This window comes from Lates calcarifer, linkage group LG8, assembly GCF_001640805.2.
Source record: "Lates calcarifer isolate ASB-BC8 linkage group LG8, TLL_Latcal_v3, whole genome shotgun sequence".
NCBI classification, from domain to species: domain Eukaryota; kingdom Metazoa; phylum Chordata; class Actinopteri; family Centropomidae; genus Lates; species Lates calcarifer.
This window is the reverse complement of record NC_066840.1, coordinates 21,270,424-21,297,487: the sequence shown is the minus strand read 5'-3', so window position 1 is coordinate 21,297,487 and position 27,064 is coordinate 21,270,424. Positions and strand designations below refer to the sequence as shown.

At 39.1% G+C, this 27,064-nt stretch overlaps 1 protein-coding gene across 1 annotated transcript in view; it reads left to right on the top strand.

The window, feature by feature from the left end:
• Positions 1–27,064, top strand: part of fstl5 (follistatin-like 5) — a 160,812-nt gene that overhangs the window by 53,754 nt on the left and 79,994 nt on the right. The window contains 1 exon segment of the mRNA XM_018687637.2: positions 25,179–25,375. Within this exon segment, the coding sequence (XP_018543153.1) occupies positions 25,179–25,375 (197 nt within the window).

The following is a 27,064-nucleotide window of genomic DNA, read 5'->3' as shown; positions in this document are numbered from 1 at the left end:
ACTGCACGTCTTAATACTTCATGTCAAGACACAAGCAAATACAGTACATCAAAGAACATAAGATAACATGCCAGTGTAACAGAACATCTTAGACATAATGTTGTTAACACGAAAGACATTGTGCATACAAACATAAAAGAACTGATGATGTAGGATATTGACAAATACAGCAAAGCATTGCATGGTGAATACAACACAGAAAACAAAGGACACAATCTGAAACCAGTCATATAGCTCTTTGTATAATGCACAGCTCACTTTAGAGGCAGGAGCAGGTGGTAGTGCTGTAGTGTTCATATTTCCCCAGAGAAGGTTGACTGCTCTCTACCATTGATTGTATAAACACACCAATTATTCTTAGTCCCTGGAAACAAGGCTACTCTCCTTTTTGTAGAGCTAGACATCAGTGGAGTAAAAGCTCCTGACACTCGGCACCTTTGTTCCATTCAGGTTGAAGGGGAATAGTTGCAGACTGCTCACAGACAGCATATTCATAATATTCATGAGTGATTGACTGAGTCTCTGCATTGATTCGACAGGGTTTCTTAGCTCACTTGTTAACTTTGAAAAGTAACTTCACAGAAGACTGGGAATGGCTTTGGATCTATATACTGTTGCACATGAAACTCTCTGTGGTCCTCCTTACAGAGAGTTTTGGGGGCAACATTCTCGGATTGTAAAGCCAAAACAAACCAAAAAAAAAAAACAGCACATCCTTCTTACCAGGTACGCCTTCTTGCACTGCTGAAATGTTCAATTTAGAGACGAACAAAGCCAAACTGCAGGGAGGAAAACATGTACAAGCTTTTACAACAACTCCCTACACTATACAAGAGCCAGCAAACAAACCATCTTAAAACACCTGCCTCATTGTTTGGCATACATTAAGAGCAGCCTGTGCACAAACAGTGTAGGTAAGCCAACGTTAACAATCAAGACATCGGGTTCATCCCAATCACAGAAAAAAACATATGGATCAATGATACATCCCTGGTGGGTGACAATCCTAATCAGCCTCTCTCATGTGCCCCGTCCTGTCAGACTAACCCCCTCCCTCCCCCTCTACGCCCAATCAGCATCCATCCGCAATGCAGAGTGGGATATTTGACCAATGTCAGGCAATCAATATCAGATCAACAGGAGCCAAAAGAAAGAATTAAAAAAAAAAAAAAACAAGCTCTTTTTTCCTCCCTCTCATCTCGTCCCTTGCTCAGTCTAGACGGTTTTTCTTTTTACTGTGACTGATGTGTAATCAATTTCTCATTGGATGAGAGCTCGTGGAAGAGGACAGGGGAACCTGTTGGAGCGATTAGTAATCTCTTGCTAAAGGCGTTGTTTTGGTTTTGGCGCTTTCAAATATTTAAAAATAAAACCATAAATTATAAAAATGTTGTTTACAGCTTTAAAGCTTTATATAGGAAAACAGGGGGATTGCCTGAATAATAAAGGGCTGCAGAGAATTTGTCCTTTGTTGCAACTACAAAAGGCACCACTGGCAATCAGAGGAAATGGATAATTGAGCAAATGTAATAGAGCTTACAACCAAATCTAGATGTCATTATGATTCAGGGGTTATTAGTGGGTAAAATGGAATGTCCCCTCAGTGACGTGTTAAATGTATCATTTGATTATTTGTCCTCCAGGTAATGGGTTCAATTTACCTAGCAATAAGGAGACATATACTCATTATCACAACATAATAATGAATTTCCTGCAGTTCAGTATGAGTCACCTCCGCCAGAGAGGTTATGTTTTTGGTCCCATTTGTCTCTCTGTCTGTGTTAGGCACCAGGATATCTACTTAACAGATTTCAATTAAATTTGGTGGAAAGCAAGTGATTACATTTTAACCACGTTAGCACAGAATAGAGAGAAAGAGACGAAAAAAGAGATGAATTGCACAGCAATATTCTGAGAGCATCACTGTCACTTGCTGTGTCTTTTTAATGGACTGAACTTACTGTCACACAGGATACAAACACAACACATCCCAGTTTTAACTGTTTTTGACTGATTTATCAGGTTAAAATCATGGTTAGCTTGGTTGCCAAATGAACTACATAAACATTGCTTACACTCTTTGATTTATAAGATCGCTCACTGAACAGGTCACAAACAGCAGATGGATTTAATAGCAGCTTTGCTTTTTAAATTCATGCTTAAATCACTTGTGTTCTGTCCCAAAATACTGTAGTTAGTCCCTCTGTTTTCAGACCACAAACAAACTGGCCTAGATTCTCTTTGAAAGTGGACTGAGATCCTCTTTTTTCCATTGGTCCAGTTGTTTGGTCTGCAATGGAGTTCAACAGACAGCTTTTTTACCTGCCCAAACAAACCATACCAACAGGGCAAACACACACACACACACAGAGTTATTTTTAACCAAACCAAGGAGGATAAATGTGAAAACACCCTTACTCTCAAAATGTTTTTAAGTTGTCCATCTGTCTGTCCCATTCTTGTGAACGCAATATCTCAAGAACGCCCTAAAGGAATATTTTCAGATTTGGTACAAATGTTCACTAGAACTCAAGGATGAGCATGATAAACTGATTCAATTTTGGTGGCGAAAGGTCAAAGCTCAAGGTCACTGTGACCTCACTGTGACCTCACAAAATACATTTTTGGCCATAACTCAAGAATTTATATGCTGTTTATGATCAAATACACTAATACCATTTATTAAATTATTTCAAAGTCTAGACTACGTATACTATATCAGTCTGAACAGACATGGATGTAAACTGCAACTTAATTGGTTGGTGGTGGCATAAAACTGTCTGAAACAATAACAATTATTAAGCACTTCATGTTTTTGCTCATTGCTTGGCAGACGTATGGACTTTCTGATTCAGAATCTTTTTGAAGCTGAATCTGTCATTGGAAAGATTGTGTCATTTCTGTCCAAGTAGGTAGTGCCCTCTGCCAATTAACCATAACACTAAGTGTAATGCATTCAAAGGGATTTTATTAGGCTCATACTGCCAGTGTTTTTAGTAGTGAACGAGTTACGAGCTGATCACTGATTGAATAATGTATTTTGCCTTGAGTTTTACAAGTATGAATAGAGAATTCAAATATAGCACTGTTGAGCAGATTCACATCTATCTAACTGTCCTTTTCTGTAGACAAATTATAGGGATTTATTCAAACATTATAATTGTTATCAGGGTAGTGTGAATTTTAGAATTGAGTGGCTCACTCAGTTGTTGCCATTATTACTGCACAGAAAGCTTGTCATCACAGCAGCATAAGGTCTTCCTTCTGTCCGGTATATTAAACTGGTTGTAATCTATGACCGTAGGCTGTTAAATTCAAAACACAGTGCCATAAATGAACTGTCAGTGCCAGATGGATGACATGCCGGGTCCACTAACGCTCTGCTGACTGCCACAAATTGGCTCATACTTTTCTTGTTGTTAGATATACAGAAGCTAATGAAATGGGGATCAGCCGGTCACCGATGGTCTATTTCCATCATTTATCAGCCACTTACATTACATTTGCTGGCCGAACAATCATAATTTTAATTATTTACCGACGGGTCATCTTATTTTAAACCCGTATGTGTTCAGCAGATTTGAAATCCAAGCAAAACCCTCCGGTTTCTCCCACACTACTGCTGATTAAACACAGAGCCTCCTCCAGTGGAAATGTTCAGAAAAACATGTGTTAGTGGTATATCCAAGACACATTTCTGTTAGTATGTTTATATAGTAGATTTACATATTTAGATTTCTTTTGAGTGATGTATGATATTGCTGGTAATTTAACATGCTATTTTAAGTGGAATGAAAGTGCTACAGCAGAATATGATGGTGCAATGCCATTGGTTCATTCTTTAACAGAAGCCATAATATTGTACCATTTATCTGCAGTATTCAAATGTCATAGTGATGTCTTAATGAGATCACATCAGCAAACGGGTCCAGGGCATTTCATGATCACTGAAGATTCTGCTTCATATTAATTTGATAGACAGAGAATTAGTCCCCTGGGCATGCTTAAACTTAGAGCTGAAAGGAAATGATTGCTTTTGAACTGACATCCATATGTAAAGAAGTTGAGCCACTATTGGTTCTGGTCCCAGTTGGATGGGTCTATGTAGGAAATGGACAGGACTTGTCAGCCAGACCTTCTCTGTTCCTCTTATCTGCTGTGGAAGACAGGATAAAAAATGACAGCCATGTGTTGACTGAAGCTTCTCATTAGCACTTGGGAGAGCATATGACCCCCATTTTCCCTTCGCACTGCATGGCAACTTAGCCAGGATCGGATCTGATTGAAAATTAAGTGGTGCACAAAAGCCTGTCCAATCTGCGGAGGGCAATGTGTGCATGAAGGCGAGCAATCTCTGCAGCAGGCAATTGCCACAAGCGGAGACAATTAGGGCTAAGGCTGCGGCACATCAAGCAAGTGGTTTCAGTGCATTCAGCACATCCAATTATCTGGGAGATCATACATTTAGAAAACCTTCAGACATTTGGCTCCCAATAAACCCTCTGTGCCTGAGCTTCTCAATTTTTTATTTACTACGTACTGTACGATTTCACCGCATCATCTACTTTGCTGTTGCATCATGGTGTTGAGGAAGATGGATCAAAGTTTTGCACAAGCTTTGTTTCAACAATGAGTTGAGGAGGTGGTGTTACATTACATCATACCTGTATGAAGTAAAATGGCTTGCTGCAGGCTTTGTGTATTGGTTTTGATGCTTTTTTCCTGTCCAAACGCTACCAAATCCACAACAACATATCTCAAAGGAGATAAAAAGATTCAACTACAATACCCATGTGTGGGTGCGCACACTCAGCCAATCATGCAGAGTTTTTAAAGATCCTGTAGTGCATTTGCGTTATTTCCAGTATGGACCGTTGATTACATTGAATCTACAAATACTGTATTTTCAAATACAGTTTGCAAAATCTTCATGTTAGAGGCATTTTTGCTTGAAAAATTACTTTAAAATTATGACTCAATTATCAAATTTCCAATTTTCTGTTGATTCACGTATCTGTGAATGGACGTGTGGAAGTGTTTCAGGTCTACTCACCCAAATGGTGAAGATGCTTGAAACTTGATATACAATAACTCTGGCACCATCTTATCTAAGAAAAAATACCTTTTATGGTATTTGTTATATTAATAACTAGAATAACAATCAGGTTTGCTTAAGTAAGTCTCGTGTGATATCTGTCCTACTTTTGTTTGTGACAACCATGGACTGAGTTGTGCACAGAAGCCATCAGGGATGTGAAGGGTACAGGGAGTGGCAGGGACAGTGATACGATCTGATGGGCAGAAAGAGAGATAGAAAGAGTTAACCCTTTGTGGATGAGAATTACTCAGGGAGAGAACATTTCTGATTTCGCATGATCATTGAGAGGGAAAAATCTATACATTTTTGACATTGATGGGGACATGTCTGTAACGTCGCCACGTGAAACTTAAGCCTGCGGTTGAGATATATTAGACGTTGAGTTGGCCGCTGACCATCCTGTGCATATATACTTACAAATATGAAAGCAGAGAAGTCAGAGTCAGTCACAAGGTCTAATGTATCTACTGTCTGTGTAATCAAGAAGGGTGGTTTGGATGCCTTTAAACAGATATTAATATTAAAGATGTTTGATAGAAATTTGCTCAATGCTCTATCATGTACAACATTCAGTCATAGACTACGAGACTGATCAGAGATGTATTTTTTCCATCCTTGATGCAACAAGACGTAGTGACTATCATCTTTTCAGCAGTTACAACCTTTATCTTCTCAAACAAATCACAAATGGATTACTCAAAGCTGTTTTTTGAGATTTTTCTCCTTACATATGCACATACACACAAAAAAACTGTGTCCTACAAAATATCAACTGTGTCATTTCAATACCCTTTTCAGTAACCCTTTTACAGGTGTGACATTCACAGAATGCATTGTAGCAATAGAAAATAAAGTATAGCTTTATTTGATCCCTAGTGGTCAGTTAATAGCAAAATATTATGTGCGTGACTGATCTCAAATTTTCTCAGACATATCCTGTAGATGTACGTGATGTGAACACTTTAAATCTATATTCTTGGTCTCTTGTTCTTGGTAAAACGCAAATAAATTCTAAAAGTCTTGGAACTTACTTTTTGGAGGTTAAACTTTGCATTTTAAGAAATCTCATATCATCTGATTATCACTGCACAGCACAATTACAATTTATATTTTTCACCAAACTAAGCACACATGCCGCACAGCAACAATGAAAATCTGTAATTAGGTTGTGTCTATAAAAGTAAGGCTTGTTGAACTACAGTGCTTTTGTTGTTAGCTGCTTCTCTGGCATCTCACTAGAGCAAACTCTTTGTGGACGAATCCCCTGGGCTCTGCCAAGAAAAACATGCTCATGAAGCATCATAGCTCCCGGCCTCTAGAGACCCTCTACCTTAACGATGTGTCTGCATCTTTCCCTCCAGAGAGGCACTCCAGTGAGATCAGCTTGTGTACAATAAAGGGCTTCAGTTCCTCCTGTGCGCTCTTGTTTTCTTTTAATGACTCTGTGGCGCCATTAATACTGCGACCTCTGCATGAAACCTGGCATTGTCATCGACACCAGTGCCAAAGAACAAGCTCCTCATTAAAATCTAGACCTGTGGATCATTAAGTTTGCAAGGACGTCCAAACCATTGTCAGCTGCAGGATCTTGGTGCTGGTCGAATCTGAAGTCAGATTTTGTTTACACCATGATCTGCTTTGTTGATTAAAGGTTTAGCTTCAAAATGAGATCCAAAGATTGATTTCCCTGAGACCAACCCACACAATACAACGTTTTCTTAGAAATGGTAGCTGACTTTGTTATTTTAGTAAGGTGACTTCTGATATATTATTAGGAATTTCTTGCCCAATATGAGCTGAGATTGGCTCAAGCCCTGACCATCAAAAGATGAGCGGCATAGCTGATCGATGGATGGATATTTTGAATTTTACATTCTCAAGGCTAGGGCAACTGGTTAAATGTTCCTCAGAGCAAAGGAGATTAATGTTCCAGTTCAGTCTATCCAGATTATGTGCTCATCAGCTGTGCAGCAGATCAGGTGATGCGGGATCAGATAAGGGGTTTTTGTAACTAAGAACAGCTGCACACACACAAGCACTACAGAGGCCGTGCAGCTATCTTTGTTGAGTTTAAATTGACACCACAAAAAAATAATTTAAAAAAATAATTAATTAAATAATAATAAAAAGCTTACATGCTATCACACATTTTTTGGGTGTTTGTTGCCCTGAAAATGAATATTCATGACAACAGCCTTATCACAGTCAAGAAGAAGACAAAACAAAAGGCAAACAAGCTATTACTTGGAAGATAAAAATGTTAAGAGAGCAACATATCGTCAGCATAACGTCCTCGGCTTGCATAAGCTCAGTGCCAGTCATCAATGTGCCATTTTCAGTGGTTAGTGAGAGAATTAATGTTTAACACGATACAGAGAATGGAATAAGCACAAGGCCAGGTTCATGTGGCATTAATACATGGAAGAATGCAATGGAATTACTTTTTGTAACAGTTTTTGGAATGAATGGTGCCTCTGTGACTCGCCATATTTTAATAGGAGACACTGAAAAGGTAAATTGTCTGGTGCAGTGACATTGAGCATTCCCTTTCTAGTGGACAAATTGATGTCTCACAAAACTTGATCATTTGAATTCTTAGAGTAGCAGAACATAGCCGTCCTATAAATCAGTGCTGGGGCTTCACCGTGCACAAAGATGATGTTGTCGCTTTTTTTCATTGATTTTTCCAGCTTTTTTTCCCCTGACACAAGCATCTGCTAATGATAGTCATATCACTGAATACATGGCACCGTTAGCCTCCCTTATTACAGCTGGATGAAGACTGATGCAGTAGAAAAACAGTGTAGATGTATGACATAGCTGTAGGGACTAGTACTGGCCCATTTGTTGAAAACTGATATGGTAAGGGAAATTTCAGAGCACAATGGTCTCATCGCTCTTTGTGTCTCGGCTTGCAGGAATAGCTCTTCTCACGCAGTCGTCAGGAAGGATGCATTGGAGAAGGACAGAGCATAACCAATATTAATACACATGCAATTAGGTGCAGAAATGGAAAATAAGATGAGGGTGAAATTTTATGTCAAGGTGAATCAAAACTCCCCACCTGTACACATTGGAGAATCTGTGATCTCATTGTTTTCTGAGTAAATGCACTCACTTTGTATTTCATGCCTACCTTCTGCTGTATGACAAAATATTTCCAGTTTCCTGCCCAGGGCTCCGCAATCCCCAGTAGCAATCAGATGTATTTGTCTTGCTTGTGTTATTGATCAAAAGGTAAAAATTATGGAAACCTGCAAGCTGCACAAGATACATAGAGGGGGATCTGCAGCACAGTGGGGTTTCAAAGGGAAAATGAGGGCAAAAAGTCACTGCAGATGGTGAGGACAGTTAATATTTACTGAAAGACAAGGCCTGGAGCTGCTACCACTTGTGCTGTTTGACAAGGATGAGCAGCTACAGTGATCTAATTTTAAAGGCTGCAGGTTCGGTTTGTTTATTCATAGCCCCGACTCCTGTCAAAGTGACAAAACACTGAACCCCCCCATTGTGTCACCTAAATTAGCTGGGAAGTCATTGGTTATAGGTGTACACGGCAGCTCCTGTCATAAATGGGATTTGTTATGAGCCAATACCTTCAGTATCACCAGTAAATTATGGCTACCTGAGCGCTTCACTTTATTTATGTTGAAAGCCTGTTTCTCAAAAACCATCTTAAATACACAGAAAGACCTGGATTTGAACCCAATCAAGTCAGGAATGGGCCTGTGGAATTTGTATACTCTCCTCATGTTTGTGTAAGATTCTTCCCAGAGTGCGAACAACATGTAGTTTAAGCAAATTAGAAGCCCATTACACTTTTGTGAGGTATTTTCAAAAGACATTTCAGCTAGATATGTCTTTAGAAAGACATTAGAAAGAATCATAAATTAACAGCTGCCTCCTCGTAAAAGGTTAAGAGCATTTTGAAGAGCCCACACATTTACATTTACATTTGATGCTCTCTATGAATAAGATTGACATTTCATGAAATACACAGATGATTTTTAAGTTTCTAAAAAATAGAAATGCATGAATGGCACTGCAGAGTTTAGTCTACATGAATACAATTAGTGAAGGGAGATGGAAAAAATGATTTTATTTTAATAAAACCTTCACCAACAACCTTGTTGCCCTGTTTTGCACTTGATTATGTAAAGGAACCATCAAAGCAATGTTCTGCAGCACAGCCATCATGACAACGGCACAGTTCTGTTATGAAGAGATGTGTAGGACACCAGATGTCCTACACATGGTGATATCATCCAACTTGTAACGCTATAATTTGATCCATTGTTGTCAGTGTGCCTTTGAATCGAGTAAACACGATGGACTTTGCTGCCAGTAGTTCTTCCAATGTGATTATAATTACCTGGATTTCAGTGTTAATGTATTATTTTTTTTTTTTTTATTTGGTGTGTGAATGTAGTTCATTTCGCTCTTTGTTAGAGAATTTCTACTTGAAGATGGAGGTCTTATAGAGGAGTGTTTATTTGATGACACATGCTTGAATGAAATATCTACCTCATACAACAAGGCTGATTAAATCACACCAACTTATTAGGTGCTGTTTTTTTTAAAACCTGCATTACCATCATTATATATTATACAGCAAGCTGAAAGCCCTTTGGTAGTGTATTAATTCTATGCATCTGTACATTTAATTTGTTTAACTTGTGTCTTAATTTTCACCTGCATGTTGCAGTCTCTTTTCATATCTGTCAACATTACAACATAAATAATCTTATAATTTCCTGGTTTGTGTTCATATCAGTCATGACCATTTCTGAAATATACTGGCTATTATCATGACAAACTAACAGATTTTTTTTAAAAAAACAGCTACTTACATTTGCCTCATTGATCCCCCCCCAAAATAATATGAGAAGTGGCGCTCCATAGGCTGGTGTTGAATGCACACTGTGGTATCAAAATTATTCTTCAGTTTTGATTGAATTTGTTCCAGTAACCCCATCTCTCCTTGTGTATCTATAAATAAGTATGTATCAGGGTGCTTTTTTTCACAAAGAATGGAACCCTTTAGGATATTCCCAAAAAAGACTTGTAATTTATTCAGTGTGCATTTAAAGGTGGTGTTCCTCCCACCTCCATTTTTTTTATTATCTGTTCCTCAGCAGTGTGCAGTCTAGACACCTGAGGCTTGGTTTTACCCTATTTATAAGCACAATTAGTGCCAGCTGCTTTGTACTGAATCAAATAAATAACTGTTTGGGCAGTTGTGCTTTGCTGAATACTGTGTGAGGTGATAGAAGTTTAACTTAGTTAAAAGTCCTTTATTATGCCTGTATGTCAAACCTCAAATACAAATGCAAGAAAAACATACTTTTAAAAAGTAGATAATTTAGTTTATTATCAGTTACCACAATTTTTAGACCCATTAAGCACATAAGAAAGTCCCTGAAGACTTCTTTAAATAACCAGCTCAAGGGCAGTGTAAGAGGTCCAGGCCAAAGAGGGATGTCCATTTCATGTTGAGCTGTAAATTAAACTGTTACATGGATACTGAGCATATAAGACAAAAACAGCTATGGTGTAGGTGGAGATTACTTTTTTCCTTGAGGTTACTGAATCGATCACTGCATTAATTATTAGAGCGAAAATATAAAATATATACCATATTTTTTTCAAGCGAACACTAGATTCAACTGCAGCCAAAAGTTTTTTTAGAGATGTTTTCGAAGATAACCACAAGCAAACCATAAATATTACATAAAAATTCAGTGCTGCATTGATTTGAAGGACAACAAGCTTGGCTTTGATATTAAAACATGAACATGTTCCCTTTGAAAGAAATGTTTGAATTAAATATTTTCTTCTTACACTACATCATACCACCAGAGGATCTATTTTTATGATACATTGCACCTCTACCATACACCTACAGAAGCAGCAACTCTATTTATAGGTTGAAACTAATGCATACTGTTTAGTTAATTTTTTTCCAGACTGCAATTTGATGTAGACAACGCCACAACCCCTGCAGGTTTGTACACCTCAAGAGAAGGAACTGGTGTCTTAGATCGATGGGTTTATTTATAGCATGCTCAGCTTCAAAGCATCCAGTATTCATTTGCATGTTCATTATGTGCCTGAAATGGCCAATTATTCCATCAAAGGCGTGTGCAAAGGACTGGGCCATGGATCCCAAACAATCATATGACAAATTAGCCAATTAAACATGTTTGATGTTCCTCCCCCCTGTAGTGTTGAATAAGAGGTTGACAGTGCAGAATAATTTAATTGACGTTCACAGGATGAATTTCTGATAAAAGATGTGTCGAAACTACCACTGTTAAAAAAATATAAAAAATATTTATAAGTTTACTTAACCAGAAAAAGTTTAGGAACTAAATATATTGAGTTTTGTAAAGTAAAAATATGTACAATGTATTTTTGTCACAGCTCTGTTTTCCACTGATGGACTGATGTATTCAAAATATTCCTGATATGGCCGCTGCCATCTTTGTGCCAATGACATCATTTGGAGCCAGAGTAGAGGCCCTGGTATTGAGGTCCTGCTCATAGACAAGCCAGACAATCATGTCAATCACACTGCTGACGCAATGTTTCACCTGATTTTTATAACTTCAAAATATAGCAACAATTGACAACATTTGACTGAAACAGTCAAGAGACATTTTTTGCCGGGAAAATTACTTTTTAAAAACATAAATTGCAATAAGCTCAGTGTTTGTTCGGTCCTCTATATTTGTAGTATGCAAGTTTATATAACTCTTTAAAAACTCTTTTGATAAATTGGCCAATTGAATCCTGTTGCAAGTGCATTTACTTTGAGTGAATGGACTCCAAAACCATTTTTGCAGTCTACACAATGTGGCTTTTCCATTAAAGCATTGGTTAAAAGCTCTTTCCCTGTGCACACCATTATCCTTAAAAGTTTTGATTTTATTGCTCACTGCCACTTCCCTCTCTGTTGTTTCCACCCACTTCCTCCATCCTGGATATTAAGCCTTTGAACACTTTGGTGAAATAAAAGTGAACAATTGTTGCCAACATTGCTTGAAGCGGTGTGTTTGTGAGTAAGTCACAGATGGAGAGATGGAGAGGAGAAGAGAGTGTAGGGGGGAGAGGTTGACTGGGTTGCAGTGTTGTGGGCGTTTTCTAATATCAAAGCGTTGACTTCATTCTATGTATAACGCAACCCATGTGAACCAGTGACGTGACAAACGTGTTGGATTTCCAGGTGCCTCACAGTGTAATAAAGAGAGCAATGTATCTGTTGCTGTTGAGGAAGAAGAGGCAGAAATAAAGATTAAGAACATCACTAGGTAATACAAATTGAAGGCCATGTTTTCTTTTTGGCCAGAGGAAAAAAGTCTGTAACAATTAGTGTGCGCATAAAAAGCATGATATTACATATATATAAAAGAGTTATCTTTTGTGGTTGAAATTGTACTGTTACTTCCACCAAAGAGGTTATATTTTCAGTTGTGTCTGTTGCTTTGTTTGTTGATTTGTCAGTGGAATTACACAAAAACTACTCAACCGGTATACACCAAACTTGGTTGAAACATTGGGCATCGGCCAGGGAATTTTGGTGTGGGTAAGGTTGAGGGGCGAGTACAGGAATTTTTGATCACTGTCCGGAACATTCCTAAGACATTGTCTTAGGAAATACTGTATAGATGTTGTTACTTGATGTTTTCCTTTTATTTTCTGTTCTAAGAGAACTCTAAGTTGGACAGACGTGTAGGATTGTTTGGCCTTGGCATAGGTATGCTAGTTGCTATTCCAGCTGTATAATTAGTTGGTTAATTTCTGTAAGAAAAAGTGTGTTGCAAACTGGCAGGGTGGTTAACATTAGAATTAGTTGAAGCTGAATAGCTGAATATTTTCTCTGACATGGAATCTGGTTTGCAGGTTGAGGATTGTGTACACCATCCATATACTGTACCTGCACAAGGAGATTTTCTGAAACATCTGAGTAGTTCATTCTTGACCCTGGAAATGGAAGTTGACAAAACAGTCCAAACATCTGAGTAGTTCATTCTTGACCTGGAAATGGAAGTTGACAAAACAGTCTCCACTAAAGGTCCACTCAGTTTGTTCTCTAGACTTAGACCATATCACAAGGTCCTCTAGTACATTGGGTTCTCATTTGTCATGGAGTTGTTGTGTGTGCTGGAGCTTTTGACTGCATGACGCAGTCTGAAAACTGTAGATGATTGATATGGGGAACTTGTTCGCAAATGTGGAATTCATTCATTCAGCAGAAGCAGCATTATCATTTATCTGAGGTTTTGTCTCCATCTAACTGGCAAAGGTTAGTCCAACATTAACTCTTGTTTTAGCTCAGTTTGTGGTCTCTACCAACTCCTGCAAAAAAAGTATGTTGCTCTTTCACTAGAAAGTGCTCCGTTCACAAGCTAGTTGCTGTCTAGCTGAACAGATAGTGTATAGTGGGTCTTTATAGCATTCAGCAAACGGCTGAATGCTGCCAAAAACAACACAAAGCATTGAGAATAACCCAAACAGTGATGTTAGGGACTAGACAGCTAAATAAACTGAAAGTCACTATAAAGCTCTGTGAAGCTGAGGGGAGCTGCAGATTCGGATGATAGATCTCTGCAGGGTTGCCACTGAGTAAACCCTTTCTCATAAAAATAGCTGCTTCAAACTTTCTGTACTTAAACATAATATAACTCCAGAAAAAGTGAGTAAGCGTAGCTTGATTGGAGGTAATTTAAGAAACTGTTACTAAAATGTATGACAGATATGTCTTTAAGCTTTATGCTTTTTCATTAGCTGTGATTCAATCTCCAGAACTCATCCTGACAAGCCAAACTTTTTGGTGGTCATGCAGCATGAGGCTAATGCAGTACAACAGAGGGCATCATTGGTAGCTTTTGTGCCTCTCCCTTTCTGGAAATAGCAGTAGTGAATGTTGATTCAGTTAAATAGTTAGCGCATGTAGTGGAGTGCACAAGGCCCCTCTGATTGTAGTGTGGGAACTTTTTTCCTCACGGCTCTATCAGTTTGAATGAGAGTCTGTCAAAAGCAGAAATGACTGAGCTGGCTGCCAATGCAGCAGATTACACCATACATCAGAAAACATTTCGATTCCTGACAAAACATCAGCAAGAAAAATGCATGTTCTGAACACCGAGGAAACACTTTACAATCCAGCTGACCTGAGTCTGTTTGCTCCTCTTCTCTGATGGTCAAGGTGATCACAATGCACTTCAACAAAGAAAGAAACTAACAAGATTGATGAAAATGTGTCAGTGTGTCAGAGTATTGCTATATATATATAAAATGATAACTCTTACAAGGTTGTTGCAAGGGTCAGAAAATACTAACTTAGCCTCTCCTTTTTAGCTTTTTTGAGGGCACACTATTGGAATAGATTAGGAAATTAACATTAGCCATAATGGTAAAATGATAATTGATATTTGGGTGGATTTCAGTGGCACTGGAATCTAACTAGGCATTATTTGGGAATGCCATAAAACTCTAAAAAAGATGTGTGTTGGTGCTGAAAAAGCAGGCAGTGAATATTGGGACAAAACAGCTGTGTTTCCATCCCTGTTTGTGAACCTGAATGTTTTATGACCTGATCAATAAAGGCTGTAGAGTATGCCATATCTGGGGCAGCAGATCTATAGGAATTCAGCTCTTTATGGTTCTCAGCTATGAGTCGAGTGGCTAGATAGATGATAATAGAGTCCTTTAACCTAATGGTGACCCCACTGTGGGATTAAAAGCAGGACTGCGAGTGTTTCCGCCAGTCAGTGTAAGAATCTCCTTCGCACATTGACCTGGAAATGGTGGGTGTGTGTTTGTGTCCATTAATGTCTGTAATATAATACAAGCCACAACATAATGCTGGATAGATTCTTGGACTGCTTTGAACCACAAAACAGACTTATGGCAGACTAGAATTTTATTCATGCATCATAAACATTTCTCAGGCTGAGCTGCTCTTCAGACCAAAATAAAGTCATATACGCTCACATGCTAAGTAAAAGAAGGAGACATTTTCAAATTGAAAGAACGGCTAGCAAGGGTAAAACTTAAATGTCATTAGTTTCTAATAGTCAGCAAATCAGCTTACCAGTACTCGGAAGACCTTTTCCCATGCTAGACTTTGTATTGTGCCAACACAGCAGGTTAGCAGAGCCAATTATCACCAATATAGATAATAAACTGTGCAGGGTTGACGAAATAGTCTCAACTCAAGGTCCGCTTATTTGCTTTGCTTGGAGCTCTTAACCATATTGCATAGTCTTTACCTGCAGATGGAATTTGCTTAGTTGTAGATGTTTAACGCTTCTATTATTCCAAGTAAATGAGGACTTGAACTTGAGTTGAGCTTGATGGTTCATTCCTTACTTTGAAGACAGCAGTTGATAAAACAATCTCAACTCAAGGTTCACGTACTCACTTATTCCGGAGCTTGCATTCATATCACTTGGTCTTCATTAGCAGGTGGAGCTGTCATGTACATGTACATGTACAACAGTACTGGATTGGCTGTATTTTTGGAATCAACCTAAACTGTCCTCAACTTCGAGTGAACACTGTGTACATTGCTTATTGAAACCTGTGTAACCATTAGACAAATATAGAGATTATAAGAGAATATCCCTTTTAGGTAGCAATTTTTATTTGAATTATTTTCCAAAGTAATGTGAAGACGTAGCCCAGAAGGGAGAGCAGAGCGAAGCAGAATGTCAACTCAGCAAGTGGAGGTCTTATCTCAGCAGTTCACATCCCCTGACTCAGGCTAAGTAGCTAACCTGCCTGAACTGTCAGCCACTCTGACTTTAAGCTAGTAACATGACCTAGGTTAATCAGATAATATATTGTAGCTAGACTGCATTTTTTTTTTTTTTTTTTGCAAGAGCACCATGAAGTATAATGTTAGACACATGCTCTCATTTCCCTTGGTTTTTCCACTGGGCCTTGGTCTAACATTATTAAGTCTTTAAATCAACCAGTGACATCATTTATGCCCCAACTCTTCATCTGAGTGATGTTTTTATTCCTACTGTAAAACCTTGTCAGTCTGTCAACATATGGCCCAACAGTGGAGAACAGTATTCCCCAGTCTGTCTGCAGCAGTCCAAATATAGACCCACAGGTGTGTGTTGATTTGATGTCTTGGCCTAGGTGTGTTCGGCCCCTGGGTCACTGTCCTCTATCATGTCATCAACAAGGCCCGCCACTGACGGAGTAAGCTCTTTGTAATCAACTCTACTGGGATCAGATTTGAGCAGTAAACAGAGCCTCCCTGGTCTTGCTATCTCCTCCTCTTCTCCTTCCTCTTCCTTTCTCTGTCTGACTTTCCAACTCAGCCTATTTCTGTCTCACACTCTTTTGGGTGTGTGGTGGCATAGAAGCTGGAGGAAAATTTATTTAAACCAATCTGTATCTTTTTAAAAATCTGTGTATTTCCCTTACAATTAAGTTAGGCCTTAAAAAAAGTTTAGGAATGTTTTCCAATCTACTGCCTCGCTGACTTATGCATGCATTGTAATAATTTGATTGCCACTCTAGCTTGCAATATTGCAGTGCCATACTGTAAATGCACTGCAGGAGTCAAGATAAGTCATACGTTTCCCATTCAGCTTCATTAAAAATGAACATGAGCCATCAGAACAGTTAGAACAAAAGCCCAGTAAAGTGGAAGTAGTCTGGTTTCATGCCACTGTAGTGTATAGCAGATGGCAGTGAGGCTGAGATTCTTTAACAAGGAGATTTGAAGGCTCTGAACACCTCTGGAGGCTTCTCTTAGAGCCCGGTGAAGAAGAAGGAAGTGGGAGGGGTGGGTTGGATCGGAGGGGTGAAGTTCGAGTAAAGTCTTCTGGATGATAATGATCCCCCTCAAGGTGAGAGAGGAGGGGTAGGGGAGGTAATACATCAAAGATTAAGACATGAGGAAGAGCGGCAGGCCTGATGAAAGATGGGAGGGAGAGAATTACACCTGCATCCGGGGAGGAAACAGTAGTGACAGAGACTGAATGAAGGGAGGGAATCTGTCTTGAGCTGTTACCACACTCCAAGAAAGTTATTATGTAGTACAGAAACAAAGTAAAGTTCCTAAAGAAACCACTGAGAAGACACTGTCCTCAACAACAAAATAACTATCTATACTTCTGATAAGTGACCTGTTTCAGACCTGTAGGGTTAATGAGCGCAAAATTTTGATTTGATCTGCATATACAGTTTAACATGCCAGCTATCGTTTTTTGAGAGAAGAGTCTAGTTCAATGAAGTTCACTGGCTGTTGCAGAGGGATTTTACAGAGTGATGTCTCCTCACTCACAAACCATCTTTGGCAGAGTGGTCAATGACATGTAGAGAGCACACTGATCCACAGACTACAGTTTCAGTGGAGCTGTTACAGAATTAACATTAATTAGCTACAGATGATCAGCAGTAATCTACTGCTGGTGACGTTAGTCATTATAACTGTTGATAGCAGCGGTCAGCGCCAGCTATAAATGCTGCTAATGTTACATGAATGTTTTCAACCTTGGTCTCGACAATAAAAAAGATAGAGGAGGGACAAAAGGTTCCATAAGAGAATTGTTAATGTTCGAAGCTTACTGAATCTCAAGACGTGGAGTAGAATCCAAAATGGAACCGGCCATTGGTGCCCAGCTCCATCTAAAGCATCTACTTAATGGACTTTGTGGTGAGATTTATTTCTCTCAACTGCTGTTTCTAAGGTCAAGAATGAACTTTGAACCTTAATGTAAATTTTCTTCTACCCCCCAGTTTTATATAGATGCACTGATCTTCAGTGAGCCTGAAAGTTTTCTTCCAAACTCTTGAATATTAGCAGAAGTCCCTTCTCTCTGCCCGGGGTCTGCTGTGAGTTTTTTGCATTTGTATCATCCTAGAGCGTGTGTGAGGAGTCTGCAACCCTACTGCCCAGATATCCATTTCAGATTCAGTCAGGTGTTGCGGCAGTGACACCTCTAGTTGCTCTTAAAGATTGCAATCAGTGACCTCTGATTTGGGTAACCCAGTTGTCACGCCGTGCTGTCTTGATGTATTGTGAGCTGTGGCAGTACCGGGGCCCCTGGAGACGGAGATGGAAAAGCTGGAAGAGGTGGTGGGGGCAGGCTGAGGCGTGGCAAAGATGGGAAAGTTTCAGCGGAGTTGAGTCCAGCTATTCCAATGAGCCACTTTTTTCTTCATATAAATAAAACAGTAGTGCTTTTAAAGAGGCAGGTGGAAGAGGGTTCACTCACGGTTCTGGCCTCAGTGAACAGTCGACAGGATGGAAATGGCTCGCTTTTTTTTCTCACTGACTTTGCTGTGTATTCTAGGAAGGATTAGTGTGTATTTTCAGCTGTGGACTCGAGCAAAAACTGAGACCAGGACAGGGAAATAACATGAGCAGCAACCAGCATGTCGCAGAGCAGTTTGGTTAGTTTTCTGAGCATTTTCCTGAGTCACAAAGTAACTTGTGATTCTTATGAGTGGCAGCTGGATTTACAGTGATTGCTTATGCAGGAGTTGTTTCTCTCTGCCGCTTGGCACGGTACGCATCAGTGGCTGTAGATCCGTGGTGCACAGTGGTTTCCTTTTCAGGTGCTTAGAGAGCAGGAGTTATCACTACAGTATTCAGCATTTTCTCCTACATGCTGTCGTCATCTCTGTTCCATTACTCACATATCTGAAAAAGCTCTGTAAAACAACAGATACTTTAAAGCAAACATTGCTGTTAGCCTTCATGCTTCATCTAGCTTGCTCATCACCATCACAGAGTGTACCAGCATTTCCCTGTGGATGGGTGCTATTGTACCCAGGAGAATGCCATAATGTCCTGGTTTGCATGCAGAGTTTTCTTGTTCCTCTTTTGGAAAGTTTTTTATCAGGTTCATTTAAGTGCTGTATAGCCAGAGCAGTGGACTTTGTCTCATGATGGAAGAGAAATAACCCTGTCACCAATGACAAAGAACAAACGTTGGTGCAGCATTGAACATAAACACGATTAATGTAAAGACAAAGCTGGTGTCATACATACTGTACATTTTGCACATTAGCAGAACATTAACCTCTGCAAATGTATCTCTCCACAGAGCACATTAAAGTGAATGCACTCAAGTTAAATTTAAGAATTTTATATTTTCTAAAATATACTGTTTGTTTTTATGTGAATATAATGTTACACAGAACAATAGCCAAATGCAGTATACAGTGGATGATTCTATAGTGGTGTGCAAGAAATACACTAAATGGCTACATACATTACAAATTGAACAACCTTTTTTTTAATACCATTTACATATCTTTCTTATAAATGATGGTAAGAGTTAGAGTTAGGACTGTCAATTGGAACAGATGGTAAGGGTGAACATTTCTGTAGTTAAGGATTTATACTGTATGTTTTTTGTTTTTTAAAACAAGCAGGTCAGAGTTATGTGCAGACAGTAAGGCATTCATAGGCATCTTATATTAGCTCTACAGCTATTCATTACATGGATTTTGGGTCACTGTGATTAAGCATTTGCTTGCATCATGCTGTTGGTTGATAGAAGCTGCATCGCTGAAGTGATTCATGGACTATTCATCAGTGCCTTCCACTGGCATTGCCAAGGGACATTGAAGCAAAGGAGAAATGCCACACCGAATTTTGAATCGCTTGAATGTCTTTTTTTTTTTTTTTTTTTAATCATTTTTTGTATTTGACTTGATGGCTTATTCTATGTACTGTGGTTATTCTTAAAAATGGTGTTCAGTCTTTCTCCTCTGCAAATGGACCCTGGCTCTCGCAGCAGTAATACAGCAGTGTCAAAGTCCAGCTCTGGGCACCTTTCTGACTCTATTGTAATGGCTTCGGGGATTTAATTAGCTGAAGGAGGACATCTTTTTTTTACATTTTAAAGCAGAATGAGATACTTGTAAAACTCACCTGCTAAATTATATATCAGTACAGGCCACTACCGGCATCTAATGACATTAAAGCTTCATTTTGATGCTGATTTAAATGTATCTCTTCAGGTTGGAGTTCAGTTAAATCAAGTTGTTTATTTACATCTACATCATTATTAAATAACTGCTGCAGAAGTATGTAGTTTTTCAGCTTGTTGACAGAATCATCAAATTACCAGCTGAGTGACGTGATGCCAGAAACAGATCTGGTTCTGAAACATCTAATCTTAGACTTCATCAATACCTTTGTCTACACTGGCAGTGAGGAAAAAGTAGCATGTCAGGAACTGTCTATTTAGAGCAGATTTTGTCTATTTGTCTGACAGAAAGTAGACTTTGGTCAAGTTTGGGTTTGAATTACCCACATGAAGGAAGTGAAATGTGAACTATTATGTGGCAGGTGTGAACAGCTTATTAATAAACTTACAAGTATTTGTTTCCTCAGATGCAAGTGTAATGCATCCAATCTAAACAGTCTGCAAGGCAGTCTGTAAAGTCCCACCTGTTTGTGCCTCTCCTCCCACCTATTCACTGTGATACAAAGACACCAAACAGATGGGCAATGTGAATTTCAAGGTCAAGAAGACACCATATTGTTATGTTATCACTTGCACCAGCCTAGGCACTGCCAGGAAAACAAACTTCTTCACGTATTCATCTTTCATCAGTGGCACTTTCAAAATTCAGGTTTGTCACCATGCTATTTAAAAGACTTTTCCTTGCCAATGAAAGGAGATCCAAAGCAGTTTTTCTGTTTATTCAGAAGCCTCTAAACAGCCCCTTCAATACAAAAAAATTACCACATCTTTTAACTAGAAAAGGCTGAAAAACAGAGTAAAGCAAGATTCTTCCAAGCTAATGTGCAGCAGTAATTCAAAAGTATGCCATTAAAAGTGAGGGTCTGACATTTGCTGTAGCTGTAAAACTCTTTGACTCTTGGTTTTGCATTTCAATAACAAATCTCTGCACTCACAGCACAGTGGCCTCCTTCGACCATGTTGTGCTTAGTGACAAATGGTTTTAATCAAAATAATCATTTTCTCCCAGTCGCTACAGTGCATATGAGTCCTGTTACTCAGACGTATATTTACGTCCAGGTGGAGACTTAACCTCCACATTGTATGAATGGTTCAAGGCAGTTGATAAGAGGCTGTGGCTTTTCATTGTGAACCTGGCCAGCTGCTTGCGCGCATATGGAGCCTGTGTGATCAGAAACATTTGTCACAAGCAGGATCATTGAGCGTTAAAGGCAAACCGTAAAGCAAACTGTGACAATGTGTGTCCTTCATGTGCCATTACTAAATAGTGTTAGAAATTTAATGAAAATAAGAGGGAAAAAAACAGCCACCATGAAAATACCATTACATTTTGACTAAAAGCCACTTTAGATTAAGATTAACAGCCACTACGAAAAAATATTTCACCAAGGATTTTTTTTTTAAACTCACAAAACAGTGAAAGGGATGGTGACATATTGAGTGTAAAAACTCCTGTGAATGGATGAAAAATTTTCACAGCCACACCAGCCAATTCAGTTATATCAGCAGCTTTCTACAGAGCCTTTTGGCCCTGGAAAATGTCATGTGTTTCATCCATGAAAAATGTTGACAGAAGTAGTGTTATACTAAAGCGTTCTAGTTGGAGTCTCAGAGTTGATAGTTCTATTACTAAAACTGTTACCTCTCCTTGAACGGTGTTTACTCAGCTTGTAATTGGATGTTGCAAAACAAGGACTGCGTTGTCATTAGTGTGTGTTATAAATGAGCAGACTTGAGATGACTCTGAAAGGAAAATTTTAAGATTACACAGGGGAAAAAGGAAGATTGGATCATATTTGGTAATTAAACTGAAGCAATTCAAAACACGTGAAAAGGAGACTGTGTCCACGGTTAAACTAAATCTTTCTTACCATGGGGAAAAACACTGTCAGAACATAAAATCAAACTTAAGCTATTTTGTCATTTTGCTTGAGGTTGTAACAGCCTGTAAAAGAACTTTGTGTTTCATACATACACCTGGCTTGAAATTGTGATGAAGTCCATATTATATCTGGCATCTACCCAGTTACAATGTATTCAGGCTCATGGACAGAGCTGCTGTCCACATTAGCAGTCCACTTTTTTAAGCCTTAAGTTTAACCTGTAAGGCTGTAAGGCGTAACGTGATCTTACCTATGAAGTGAAAGATTCAGGGTTGTATGCAATCAAAGAAGTGAAGTGTTCATCCTGGTCATTGTTTATTTATGAATCCAAACGTAGAATAGAGCTTCTCTGCTGTAAGATTCCTGCTGTAGCTGTCTGACTCTGGGCGGCAGCAGAGAAGTGGTGCCAATGTCTGGTTCATGAGTAGTTTGGCCAATTTTGCTTTTGTCCTTTTCCATCACTATTCTGTATTTCCATTACAGCTAAATAATTTGGAGTTGTGTTTCCCTGGTTTCTTGAAGCTTGAATCAGCAGTGTTTACAGGGAACTCCTTTTTTTTTTAAAAAAAAAAAAAAAAAAAAAAAAGCATCATGGATAAAATCACTGAATTTGTTTCTGCTAGTTGAGTAATTATTCCACCAGTTATATAGAGTGAGCAGACAGGTTGCAATTTAATGTGTCTCACTCTGTTTGAAAGCAATTTGGGTGGCTGAGACGCCTGCAGAACCCATGGCTGGGTTTTACAAGACTGAGAATCCTATCAGTAGATCTCGATCTGACTAAATGGATTGGAGTGTAAAATGCAATAGATTTCTGCTGAGCTGCTATAAGTTCCCTAAAGGACTGTTTTAACTCCGGCATGTTGGCTTAGTTAATATGAGAGAGATTATAGTAGCCATTGTCTAATTAATGCTGACGCTCCCCTGTGTAGACATGTACTGTTTGGATACTTGGGGGTGTGGAGACTGTGTAAGAGCATGTGTGTACGTGTGTGTGCGCATAGCAATTTGAGGGTGCACAAGTGTGTGTGTACGTGTGTAGATGCATGTGCCAGAGCATGCTCCTTTGACGTCGCTGACCTTCATATCCTCTGGGTATGCCAGCAGCCATTTATCTTTTATTCATTCTGCCATTTGTGGCCAAGGCAGCTTCTCTGGCACTGATGCTTGTCAAAACAGACCCTGTCCCATGATATGCAGCATGCCGCAGCCTCAGTGGCCTGCACTCTAACAGCTGATCCCATTTCAAGGCAAAGAATTAAACTTGCTGGTTCCATTCCCAAGAATTCACCAGCCGCTCTCACTGTTTTAACAGCCAAAGACAATTTTGTAATTCAATAGATCCTCCAGTTGGTTTGTTATCTGCAGTGGCTGAAAAGACAGGCTTACCAGCCACCGCTGCTGTTGTTGTTCACACCCTGCTAGCTGCAGGAAGCTTCAGCCTGAGCATGCAGCTCTAACATCTGTCAACAACTCAGTTTGTCTCTCACTGACAGGTGTACCCGGAAAAACAAACTGAAGCATTGTTCCAGGGCTTCATGCTTATGTTTAATTCTCTCCACCTGGCTATGTGAGCTTTCAATTATTCAGTTGTTATTAGAAAACAAAGCACAGCAAGAGGAGATTTCCATTTTGGGTGGCATTCCTACAGCTTAAAAACAACTGAGACCTTCATAAAACATACCATATACTGCTGCTAAAAGAATTTGGCACAATTTCTTTAGTTTTCCCCAAGAGAAATGTCATTTTTCCACACAGAACTAAAGGCTCGGTAAATCATTGCTTATCTCTTAACAGTTATTTCTCACCAATTCTTCCTCTATATCTGGGAGAATATGAAATGAATATGAATAGCTGCACAAATATCTGGTGAGTTTAAATCGAAGATAGATGATAACTGTTGAATCTCAAACCTTTTTTTCAGTCACAATACTAAATATTTAAATGCCAGGAATAAAGTCTCTGCGCCTTGGGACTTTACAAGGTCACACTGAATTGGGATGAAAATGAAAATGACTTGATAGCTTCTGTGGAAGCCCATTGATTTACCCTTGCAGAGTGTTTGGCAGAGAACGTCTTCCAGCCTCTTATACCCAAATGATGGTTAGCATCAGGATTACACCAAGCATCTAATTTAAATGCTCGCTGATTGCTCAAGTTGTTTCGATGAAGTAACACTGGGAGAAATTTAAGACAAAAATGAGATCCTACGCATCTCATAATGACATGTCATTGGTTTCTGGGGTCTCTCTGATTCTGCTTAACTAGTCATCAGCTCTCAGCAAGCACCAAGTTCTGCGGAGTGGAGATCTCATTACCGCACTCACTAAATCATTCTCGCCTGATCATCCCCAACAAAATTCATTTGTCTCGTGCAAGACTTCGCACGGCAGCTATTCCTCCCAAAGTAGGTGATCACACCGTACGCCGTGGCAGAGATGTCACCTTCCTCCCCTGAGATTTGAAAAGCATCTCGGTGCACACCAGCGTTTTCTTTTGGGCTTCTTGACATCAGCTAATATAACTGTTATTAGAGGAGAAACACTCCCATATCTAACAATGAGAATTTGATGTGACACGTGTCAACCTCCAGTTCTAGTCATTATTTTCTCTTTGCCTCGACTCTACTCTGCTGAACCTTTCATGTAGTTGACTTCTTTGATCTAGAGCCTTTGATGGCGGATTGTAAATACAACACCATCATGTTTTCTGTTGCTGTCAGGGTTAGCTCTTGACACCTGTGTGATGGATTTGCTCGTCAGTTCCTTTGTGTTGACGGGACTGCTTCTTTCTTAGTTAGAGGCACTGAAATGCGGCACGACTGTCACTGTTTGTGCTCCCCTCGGGAAAATAATCCTTTGCATTTGTTATTGTGATGCAGACAATCATAGACAAAGCTCAGATTTGAGTTTTGCTGAATATAAACAGCAGCTTATTGTTTAAAAATATGAGTCTTCAGGGGGATTCTGGTTTTCACAGGTACTAATTGGCTGAGATTTGAAACATTGCATCCAATTTTAGGAATCATAAGTTCAGTGCTTTTAATCATGTGCATTTTTCAGCACCTGGGAATCATTTAGGTTTTTAAGAAATATCTGTTTTTAGGCATCCTTTTAACATTTAAATGATGTTTTTAGTAATCCTAACAAAGCAGTTATAGTAGTGATTATTCATTTTCTATTCCTTCCTAACCATTCTGCTTCTCCCTTTACCTTTTTCTTTTCACAGATGATAACTGCAGGCTGAGTGACTACCGTCGGCTGAAAACCAAGATTCTGGATCTGCATGACAAACGATACATGGGGGCCCACATCCATGGGGCCCACAAGGATAACATGGCTGCCAGGAAGCAACTGGTTGATATGATGTTTAAACGCTTTGACGCAGATAATAATGGTCAAGTCGACTCCAGCGAGCTCTCACAGGTAACGATACTGAACAAAATGAGATATACACTATTTTGAAAAAAGCTGAATTTATTCAGATGCTTTTGGTTTTGTAACAGCGCTTCCCAGTTTCAAAACACTTGGCAGCTCCTCTTAAGAGTAAGTCGTTTTCGTTTAAAAATGTAATCAAAAGGAGACTACAAATGAACAAACCACCCCCTGTGCTCTGGTGTTTAAACTAGCTGCTTTGATGTGTGCCATAATTGTGTCCATTTTACTCCTCTTACCCTTCCCTCTGGTAGCTGTGGTGCGTGGCTCTAGGTAAATCTTTTGAAAAGCAATGTGGGTCAAAGGAGCGGTGTGCTCATGGGAGGCTGCAGCCTTTGACCAGCGTTGCCAAGAGGGATAGTTGTAAAAAAGAGCTTTTTGTGGCTGCCACGAGGAAGGAAGATATTCTGTGCATAACAAATAAAGCCTCCCAGTACCTGAGGACTGATTTAATATAGAAAGTATTTGAATAAATGAAAGGGTAAGCAAACTGCGGCGGTTTTCAGAACTATGATACCAGTTGCTGTACTTAGGTCAGTTTCCTGCTGATCCAGTAGGATATACTGTACCATCTGTACAGGGGTCACCTTGGTTAGCTTCATCAGTGCACTCTTCCCCAACTGGGGTGGTCTCATTAGATTCATTTGAATATATTTTAGTATTTTGAGTTCAAAGCATCTAAATAATGCCTCAAAAATAGTGATATTGTTTGCCATATTTTCATATTATTTACATATTTTTACATGTTTTTACATTCACATGGTGCCTCATGCCAGCATGAGAGAAATCAATGCTTAGTGAGTGAAATGCATAGTCAACAGACCACGTTGTGCTGTGTTTTATGGAATGATATTGTCAGTATGCTCCGAGTCTGAATTTGAATGTGCCCTTTCAACCTATTGAATATTACTCTGGCACAGATTTTCAAACCTCTTGGTGTTGCATTTATTCTGTTCCAGGCCAAGCTGTACCACTCCACCTTTCCCTAGGTGTTTGAATGACACAAGGCAAGTCAGTAATAATTAACATCCAGACGCAGAAGCACTTTTCAGGGGTTCCTTGAGGGCTGCTTTTAGCCTCCCTCCCCTTTTTTATCCTCAACACATATGGGAATGTTGGCAGATTTCATACAGTGTCAGCTAAACAAATCAAATTTTCAAAGAAAAGCAGAAAAGGGAGGATTTCTGGAATAGTTAGAAATAAAAAAAAAATATCAGTGGTTTGCAGGTGGCGCTTGTGGGGTTTTCAACTGAATCCAGCAGTTTTTCTTTCTGTCTTTCTTTCTTTCTTTTTTTTTTTAAACATCCAGGCATAAATTCATGGCTGTCTGACTTTCTTGTACACATACTGTAGCTGTGTGGGAACAGTGGCTTTCTGACTTGATCTTTTTATGTTCTTAAGCTTCAAAATTGACATTTTAATTTATAATCAACTCACTATCTCAAAACTGCAGCAATTTACTGCTCTGTTTTGCTGCAGTGATGATAAACTTCACAATTGTCATCTACAACCAAAAATGTTGAGAACACTTTTCAGCTTCTGCGTAGTATCACCTCACATCAAAATTACTGCATAATAGATAACTGCATGATAAATATCAGAGCGAAATGGCTTCATTAATTTGATAAATCACTTAATAAAAGAAGGTAGTCATTGGTTGACCGTACCTCAACATAAGGG